This window comes from Nicotiana attenuata, chromosome 3 (assembly GCF_001879085.1).
Source record: "Nicotiana attenuata strain UT chromosome 3, NIATTr2, whole genome shotgun sequence".
In the NCBI taxonomy this organism is placed as follows: domain Eukaryota; kingdom Viridiplantae; phylum Streptophyta; class Magnoliopsida; order Solanales; family Solanaceae; genus Nicotiana; species Nicotiana attenuata.
This window is the reverse complement of record NC_031991.1, coordinates 64,948,613-64,959,296: the sequence shown is the minus strand read 5'-3', so window position 1 is coordinate 64,959,296 and position 10,684 is coordinate 64,948,613. Positions and strand designations below refer to the sequence as shown.

The 10,684-nt window shown below is 37.2% G+C and overlaps 1 protein-coding gene across 1 annotated transcript; it reads left to right on the top strand.

Annotated features, from left to right (window-relative positions):
• On the top strand, positions 8,641 to 9,537 carry LOC109224444. The gene is made up of 2 exons (XM_019389025.1): positions 8,641 to 8,949; positions 9,097 to 9,537. The coding sequence occupies exons 1-2, from the start codon at positions 8,641 to 8,643 to the stop codon at positions 9,535 to 9,537; spliced, it is 750 nt and encodes a 249-aa protein (XP_019244570.1).

Here is a 10,684-nt window from a genome sequence, read left to right as displayed (position 1 = left end):
GAATTCCTTGAATGGTTGTTTTAATAATAATAATAATTAATAATGCTAATTAACTAGGCCCTTTTAGAGACAAATTCAATAGAAAATCATAGTTTGCTTTAGGATATCCTTAAAATAAACGAAGTGCGCCCTGCCAAATAAAATGCATAAATTGCGGGGCCCTCTTTACATATTTATATTAAAATATTTAGAATTCGGAACGTGCCATTTAGCGAATTTTCATGGCCTCCCGCAAAGTTAATAACACGTTAGTCGCTTTAGGCGCGTTCTTTAATAATTTTACCTTCCTAAATTCGGGTGTGCATTTCATGTGACCCAAATCCAAATCCCAAAACGTTGGATAAAAATGTGTCGAGGATCCGGGTGCATTTCATGTGACGTGATCCAAAAATACGTTTTTAAACGATGTTCACTTTCATAAAGAATTTAATTAAAAGCGGTAAATAATTTTTAAATTGCACTATAGGATGACTTGTATTAAATCAGATCTTCAGCCAAGTATGATAGTTTAAGCGACCGTGCTAGAACCACGGGATCCGGGGGTGCCTAACACCTTCCCTCGGGTCAACATAATTCCTTATTCAGAATTTCTGGTTCGCAGACTCCATTCGGGAAGTCGAAATTTCCTCGATTTGGGATTCAACAATAACCGGTGACTTGGGACACCAAAAGCCAAACCTATCCCAAGTGGCGACTCTGAATAAATAAATAATCCCATTTCGAATAATGTCACTTTAAATGGAAAAACTCCCTTATACATTATCCTTCAGGGTGGTGTGTAAAAAAAGAGGTGTGACAATATGGATCACTCCACACAACACCCGGTAACCGTTTATACACGTGATGTTATCGCGTGGTCGTCATATCCATATCTACCCTTTCCCACCCCGTTAAGGTATTAAATGCGGAATGGTCTTTTTTTACTTATTTCATGCTATTTCCGTCCCATCCTATCAGTCCCGGAGGCTCTTAGGACTACTAGTCCTACAAGGTGGGATATTAGGCTGATTGGTTTCAAAGGATAAAATCTAAGGCGACATATAAAAAACACATCCTGCATGTTGGGGGGAAGCATGTAAACATATAAATAGAGGTGAATAAACAAGAGTAACAAACAAAATCAGCCATATAGACATAAGGGGGACAAGAGATGAACAAACACAACTATCCAGAGATAGTGCAAATAGGTTAGGATTCAACAAGGCATATTTAAAACATGGTGACCATGAGACATTAACAAGAATCAAGTAAATAGGCTAGCAGACAGACCCAAAGTAAGGAAAATCAGGCTATCACACATAATCAAACGAAGAAACATGCTAACACATAGAGACAAGGCAAAGGAAATTAGGCTAACACATATAATCGAATCAAAGAAGCATGCTAACACATATAATCAAACGAAGAAACATGCTAACACATAGAGACAAGGCAAAGGAAATTAGGCTAACACATATAATCGAAGCAAAGAAGCATGCTAACACACATAATCAAACGAGGAAACATTTTTAGAAATTAGGGTTTTTAGCAGAGTCAAGCTAAAAAACAGTAAGAGCATAAAATCGGTCAAAAATAAACAAGGAAAAGGTTTTAATCATAAAGTAAATTGGTCGAAACATGTGTAAAGGAAATCCAAGAAAATCCTAGTTTTTTCCAAAGAGAGTAAAAATGGTTCAAAGTAGAGAATCTTTCAGAAGAAACTCGAGAATAAGCAGAATATAGAGGACAACATGAAAATAGCATGAAAATAACACTGTTTTGAGAGATTCAGGAGAGGGTTACGGTTTCAAAAAAAAGGGGGGAAACCCTAATAGAAGTGGAGATAACCTGCTAACACTTTAGAGATCGTGTCATATAGGGTGTGATTTCGCCTGAAATCACACTGGAGAACTCACAGGTAGCAGAACCAGGAACCCTAGGTCTGAATCACCAAGGTCCATAGACCTTGAAGGTCCTAGAGATGTTGAACAGGTCAACAAGAGGCCCATCGGAGCCTTGGGGTTGAAGGGAGGTGGCCGGAGAGGCGGTGGAAATCATGGGAGAAGAGAGAACCAGAAGGTTCTAGAGGGAAGGGAGAGGAAGAGACGATACAGAGAGAGAGATAGTCTCAGAGAGAATGAGGGGTCTGGGGGGTAATTGAATTTAATTAAGGGAATTAGATCTGGACCGTTGATCTCATTTGATCAACGGCTCAGATTAAAAAAAAAAGGGTTGGACCGGGTTATATTAGGGATTGGGCTGGGTTAGTTTAGTTAGGATATTGGGCCATTTGAATCTGATAGTGAGTGTGGCCAATTTGGCTAGAATTGAAATAATAAAGGGTTGTTTGCTAAATAGCCAATTTTCCCATTTTATCATTTTATAAAATAGTAAAAAATGATTTAAAAAATAAATTAAAGGTACTGGACTAATTAATAACATATAAATATTAATGTAAAAATACTAAAAGTGATTTTATAATTATAAAATATTGTTAATTGTAAAATAGGCCATAATTGCAATTATATGCAATTTAGCTTAAAAATACCAAATAAATGTATAAAAATATGAAAAAATTACCTTAATTATATCTTAGTGTAAATATGAGAATTAAAATAAATTATTCACCAAAAAATGCTAGTTTGGGAATAATTATTGAATTTTGTAGTATTAAAATAGACAATAAATTGATTTAAAAAATCTTTAAAAATAAAGGAAAAATACCAAACTTTTGGGCATGCTTATATATGCATGTACATGCTATTTTGAGAATATTTTGAGTATATAAAAAATATGTAGGGAAAAATTGGGTATCAACAAGGATTAGTAGTCCTAAGTGCCTCCGGGACTGATAGAATTGGGACGGGTAATAACATGCAATAAGTAATCGAGACCAATCCGCGCTTTAATACCTTAACGGGGTGGGAAGGGTAGATATGGATATTATGAGCACGCGATATTGTCACGTGTAGCCCCTCATCGAGGAGTGATTACCGGACATTGTGGGGGTCCATATTTTTAATAAACCTAGGACCCCCCTCCCCTATCTTTTATTCTTTACTCTTTTTTTAGTATTGTAACTCTTTATTTTTAAAATCAAGCTCTTTAAATGTTCTTTCAAATTTGTTTATTTTCAAACCATAATGAATTGAAATCCCCTCTTACTAGAGCCTTATCTGCTTACATGTTAATTGTACCCTAAATTTACAATAATTGTTTGGCCGGGAACCACATTAGTGGATCCTGAGGGGTGCCTAACACCTTCCCCTTAGAATAATTTCAAGACCTTACCCTATCTCTGATTATTTAAATCAAACTCCAGTGGTGTCCTAATGCACCTTAATCATTAGGTGGCGACTCTTCAAATGCAAAACCCAGTTCCCAAAAGGAACGAGTTGTCCCTCCAAATGTCATAAACCGATTTCGCAAGAAAAAGGGGGTGCGACAACCAGTGGTGTTGGAAACCACTGTACAACCATCGCCATTAACTACTTCAATAGCCAAGCAATCCCGATAGCCTCAAAACCTAACCGGATTTTTTTTTTGGATCGACTCCAAGCAAATCAATAATATTTCAGCGAAAAGTATTGTGATTTTCAATTAATGAACTATTATGTACTTTAATTTCATTGGTAAAAGGACCAATACAAGAGAGATTTCAAAAGTGACAGTTCGTCAACGACATGAGACTACTGTTTTCTAAACCATGAGAAGAACAATTGATCTTAATCCCAAACTATGGTGGCTCTGATACCAACTGTAAGATAATTAATTCGCAGCCATAGCAGAGATTAAGACACAATTATGCAATTAATCTAGAGTCAGAGTTTAATAAAGCATATCGTTCAACTCCATCGATTCAACAGCGACAACAACTGGCGATTAAGCATGAGACCAACTTCTACAATCCACTAGCTACGCGCTCTCACAGCCCGGAGAACCTGACCGATGGGATGTCTACCTTTTTCACGTATTCAAGAGGCAGAATACGCTAGGATTTTCTAATAGCTAGGGAAAGGGGGGTTGGCCTCTATTTATAAAGAGTGTCTACCCATCACAGGCCAATTGTTATTGGGTCTCACTTATCCACACATATAATATTTAATATTAGGCTTTTTATTTATGGGTTTTTTTCGTTCCTATATACTTTTTCAAATTTTATTACCAAAAATATCCACGTTTAAGTAATTTACCCGACCTAAACAACTTTTACCTACAAAATATATACATTTGTTTAAACTAGAACCCTATCACGCCTCGAATCATGGCCTAGGCGTAACACGACACTCGGTGCCTGACTACATGTGACCGAGCGAACCAACTGTATGGCTGGATCAACATGTAGTTTAACTGTAAGCTAGATGTAAATATATAACATGATGATCTACTAAAGAGTCTGACTGAAATATCATAGATACGGAAAATACTGAAAGGTCTGCAAGTATAAACGAGTAGCCGACAAGGCTAACACATAAAAACCTGCTAATATCTGACTGACTGGGTTATAGTCTATGAAGCCTCTAAAGATACTGAAAATGCTAACTGTTTACCGGGACAAGGTCCCCGGTATATCTTATTAACTGAAATACTATAATGACTGAAAAAGGGAGGGATAATGCCCCGAAAGACTGCTTACCAATAGCTGATACGAGATGTCCTAGCAAGCAGAATCGTCAACCTGTAAATCGTTACCTGCATCACAAGATGCAGGCCCCGGGCAAAAAGGGACGTCAGTAAATTTGAATTGCACTGGTATGTAAAACAACTGAAGGAAAGAACTGTAAATACTGAAACTGAAACTGATAACTGATAATTGATAACTGAACTAAACATAGGAAGTAAGGATATGAATACTCCCTCTTCTGAATGATGAACCAACTGTTTATCTGAATAAATAGACTGCGGCCTCAGGCCCTATATATATATATATATATATATAGGTGTGTGTGTGTGTGTCCACAAACTGCGGCCTCGGGCCCAAGTATATGTATACATAACTACGGCCTCAGGCCCAAAAATGCATAAAGCATAAACTGCGGCCTCGGGCCCAAATACAGGTGTTCAACATTCAGGAACTTAGAATCAGGAACTGAGAATCATACTGCAATACATCATACTGAAATACATGATACCGGAATAATGAATAGGGCTAGATTGAGATGTGTATTCATAATAAGTTGATTTGTCATAACTGAAACTCATAGAATATTGAACGACTATGAAACTATGCCATCTACAGAATATAAGTTCTACGACTATTCATGGAACTAAGGCATAATTACTTTCTGAGGAAACTAATAATAGTCATAATTAATGGGACGTAGGGAGAATCATAGACATTCCTAGACGTAGTGAGTTAGCCTCACATACCTTAACTTCCTTCTCTTGAGCGTAATACAACGTTTGTCAACCCTTTCAACTTTAATCTATAGTAATACAAGTCAAAGGGATTCCATATTAGCTATGATACTCATGTTTTGGTCACTTAAGCATTTTATCAAACACTTGGTGAGAATAAAGCTTCATAGTCCTTATTAATGATGTCTCTACACCCAATAACCCATTCTCTTGCTCCTAGATAAATTCTAAAGTCTCAAATGGTTATAATCAACATTATTCTTTATCACCCATAAGGTAAACAACACCTTTAACCAATAATCAATAATCAACACCCCAAACCTATAATTGTTCATGCTTTTCTATTAAACCCATCAACTCATATCTCATGAACTAGAGTCTATAATCATTAATCCAATGCTAGAATCAATTAGAGGGTGAAGACATTACCTTTTTGAAGTTCAATCCCCTTGAATTCGAGTTCTAGGGTTCCTTCTCTCAACAATGATATCCCAATTGAATATCTGATGATATGGAGGGTTTACCCATGTTAATAAGATGTTGGGAAATTAAATTATCTTAGAATCACTATTATAACTTACCTTGGGTGGTGGAGGGGCCTTTAAGGAGTTAGGTTTTTGAGAGCTTCCCTTTCTAGAGCAAGTTTTTATGTTTTGGGGCTGTGGGGGACGAAGTAGGGCTTTAAAATGACCCCTCAAGTGCGCCCCCGCACACCTGTAGGCCTGACCGCTCAAAATGGCAGTAACACTGCCACAGGTGCGCGGCCGCGCTCAGGGCGCGTACTGGGCGCGCATATTGCGCACTGTTCTATAAAATGCACATAAATTTTTGCACAGAGATCTGTTTAGGCTCCAAAATATATCATTAGAAAGCTATTTCAAAGGCCTACAACGTTTTGTGTTTTGAGTTTTCCCAAATACCTTACACGTTTTTCACTAAACCTCCTGCAAGACTGACCTTTTGTAAACTTCGTAGATTTTATCGAATCTTGTACACCTCACTCTTCGTCTTGATTCTAAAATAACTATTTCCACCCATACTCATACCAATAGAACTTCACATGTCCAAAATATAACCTTACTACTCATTTAACACATTCATACCTAAGCCGGATTTACGGGGTGTTACAAATCCTTTCAGCTGTAGTCTTCCTTATTTAGACGCGTGATTTTTGGGATCGCGTATATTTCATCAAAGATTTTACCGACGCAATCATCGCAGCTCAATCAAGCCATTGTATTTGTAGATTCCTGCTATTATGCCGATTTCTCTGATAATCAAGTTCTATTCTCATGTTTTCTTTGTTTCCTCTGGTTTTCCATAAACGAAGGTTTTGGAAAAAAATTGCAAACAATTAGCTACAATTATATTGAATTTCGCGACATAATGTCAAAATTATCTATTATGCTTCTGCTAAATGGTCACTAGGATAGTTTTGGGAGATACAAAGACTTTGATGTTGATGGAACTATAGTCAGTGAAGATTCAAATTATAGTCAATTGAATTCCGCAATTGCAGAGCATCTAATGATCAATACCTCCGCAAAAATCATTGAAATCAAATACACTGTCAACGAACGTTGTCCTCCAATGGAAATTCGGAACGATATGGGAGTTCGAGTATATATGGAGACGAAAAAGGAAAATAAAAACTTAGGAATGTATCCGTTGTGTATAACAATGCGTGATTTCGATTTGGAATGCAGTATCTCAAATTCGAGCACAATTGCAGGTTTGCTCGGTTTTTTTCAGTGCTGATGTTTTGTCAATTTCACGTGTTCTACAATTTTACTACAACTTATCTACAATAAAACTACATAACAAATGTAGTTCAACTGTTATGTCTCTTTAAGTATTCTGTCAAATACTGAACACATAAATATACAGAGGTCTGAATTGTAGATTCTTTTAATTGAGTGCAGGTTCATCTGATTATCGTATGTCTAACGCGGTACATTTGTCAAGCAATTATAACACAATTGGAGAAGTATCAGGAACAGTGAAGTTGATTGATGGGCCAACATCTCCAGCAATTGTGGAATATGAAAGTATCATTATAACAGAACATACCCCAAATGTTATTGAAGCAGGCCAAGTTTACCAAGACAAACAAACAATTGTCAATGCAATGAAGCACTATTCTGTCATGAATAAGTTTCAATTTAGGGTGAAAAGGCGTAGGGCAAGAAGGTAGGAACATTTCATTTGCCAAATTCATATTTTTGTATAGTTTTTAGTTTATTTGTATATAAATTGTTTAATATAAGATTTTTGTGCTTAAACAGCCTCGTACTTTGTAGCTACATTTTTCATAACATTTTCTGAATTGTTTTTATGATGTAGCTACTACCTCGTATGTGTTGGGGACAATTGTACGTGGCACTTCAAGTCCACCAGCACAAACGAATCAGCATTGTTCAAGGTTAGAAAATTCAACAGCTTGTACACATGCTCTTTGATGGACAACACATACATATAACATAAACTTACTGTCATGGTTGTGGGCAGTATGGTGATGCCAAAATATGTGGATCCTAAGACAATATACACACCTAAAGACATACAAACTGATATGTTGTCGGATCATGGTGTGATCTTAACATACATGCAAGCTTGGAGAGCAAAGTAAAAGGCTTTGGAATTTTTGAGAGGTCATCGGGATGATTCCTACAGTCGCTTGCCGAGTTATTTGTATATTCTGGAGAAGACTTATCCGAGGTCGGTAGTGAAATTGCAGAAGACTGAAGATAACTATTTCGTGTACGCATTTGTTGCACTTAGTACGTCTATCAAGGGTTGGGAGTATTGTAGGCCGGTTGTAGTAGTTGATGGCACCTTCTTGAAGTCGGCATATAGGGGAATCATGCTAACAGCTAGCACAATGGATGCAACAAGTATTATAGATTAATTGTAGAAATATTTGTTATAAAGTTGTTTTTCAGTATTTTTTATACTCTAAAGTTTTATTACAGCAATTGAATCTCTTTTTGCCACATGTGTGATATGTAGCATATTACCACTGGTATATGCTGTTGTTGATTCAGAAAATAACGCATCATGGAGGTTGTTTTTTGAGCAATTCAAACATGCATATGGTGAAAAGCCAAATATGTGTGTTGTTTCGGACCGAAATGAGAGTATCTTGAAGGCAACATCTATTGTTTATACCGGCATGCCATATTATGCTTGCATGTGGCATATTTGGCAAATGTAAGGTCAAAGTTCAAGAAGGTTCATCTAAAGTTAAGGGAATTGTACTTTGCCACGGCACGATCATACACGCTTGATGAATTTAATGAAAGAATGTCAAAGATTGAAGAGATCGACACGGTGTTAAAGCATACTTATACAACATTGGCTATCACAGATGGTCTCGGACATGTTACGGTCAACAGAACGTGGACGATGACATCAAACATTGCAGAGTCATTGAATGCGGTAATAAAAGATGCAAGAGAGCTACCCGTAGTAGAACTATTAGAGTACATGAGGACTCTTCTTGAACGCTGGACTAATGAAAAGTTATTGAATGCAAAAGGTATGTTCACATACCTTAGGAAAAAATACAACAAAGAGTTGGAGAACAACCGGACATTATTGCAGAGGATGAGAGTAAGTTATAGCCAGTAACATCAGATCATTGATTCCATCAAACTAAATATATACTGTTAATTGTAGAAAAATTGTTGAATAATTATAGTTATTTTGTTTTTGTATCTGTTGCTGACAACTTGTTGTGTGTTTGTAATAAAATTGTAGGTGAGGCCTTCCACAAATCACATCCATACTGTGATAGATGGTGTGAAGCGCTTCATTGTGTGCCTTCAAAATAAGAGATGTACTTGTGGACAATTCCACCTTGATGAACTTCCTTGTGCACATGCTTTGGCGGCTTTGAGGCACATGAACGAGTCTTATGAAAACTATTGTTCTCCTTATTACACGAGGGAGAGTCTTTTGAAGACTTATGAAATATCAGTAGACCCGCTTCCTGATGAAAGCAAATGGAATGTGCCACAACATATAGCTGAAGAAGTTGTAATGCCACCTACTAGGAAAAGACAGCCAGGGAGACCTCAAAAACAAAGATACAAACCATATGATGAAGTAAATGCAAATAAGTACAAGGTTTCATGTGGAAAATGCGGAGTAGAAGGGCATAACAAAAGATCTTGTAGGAATGCTCCCAAAAGGAAATAAAAACTGATACAGTAACAAGATTTTTTTTTCCTTAGTACTGTTGATGATAATCGGTCCTTTAAGACATAGGAAGTTGTATTTGTTCTGTTCTGGAGAAATATAGTTGAGCTGTTATTATGTTGCCAATTTGAATAAAGACTTTCTCCTATCATGAAATGTTTGATAAAAAGATTTCAACTCTTACTTGTCACAACCCGGATTTCCCCGCCCTCGGGAATCGTGATGGCGCCTACTCGTGAAAGCTAGGCAAGCCGACAATTTCAATTTTACTACCATTATAATTAACCAAACAAGAACAGATAATAGTTAAAACAAGATAATTAGGAAGTGCGAAAAATGATATAACAGTGCCACAACTCAAGTACATAACTACCCCATAGACCTGGTGTCACAATCCATGAACGACTAAGATTTACTACAAATACAAGTCTGAAAGAAATACAATTGTTCTCGAAGTAGAAGAGACAGCAAAAAACTAAAGTAGGGAAAGGGGGATTTCAGGCTCTGCGAACGCCAGCAGATCTACCTTGGTCTCCCTGGACTGAAGGCAGCTACCTCAAGCTACTCACAAGGTCCGGCACCAAAATCTGCACAAAAAGTGCAGAGTGTAGCATCAGTACAACCGACCCCATCTACTGGTAAGTGCCGAGCCTAACCTCGGCGAAGTAGTGACAAGGCTAGAACACGACAACCATATAAACATGTGCAGTTAAGTCATATACGAACAGAACAATAATAATAGGAAATAACAGATAAAGGTGGGAAGGGGAACATGCTGCGGGGAATATCAAATTCTAACAGTAAATCAATAGAGAAGCATAATGAACACCATATTTGTATCAACAGTAATAATGAAACAGTAACACATGCACGGCATCACCCTTCGTGCTTTTACTCTCGTCCTCACCATAAGAAACAATAGAAACGGCACGGCATCACCCTTCGTGCATTAACTCTCATAATCATAGCACCGCATCACCCTTCGTGCATTTAACTCTCACAATATCGGCACGACATCACCCTTCGTGCATTAACACTCACAATATCGACACGGCATCACCCTTCGTGCATTAACACTCACTCACAATATCATGCACGACATCACCCTTCATGCTTTACACTCTTCCTCACCCAAACAATAGAAACA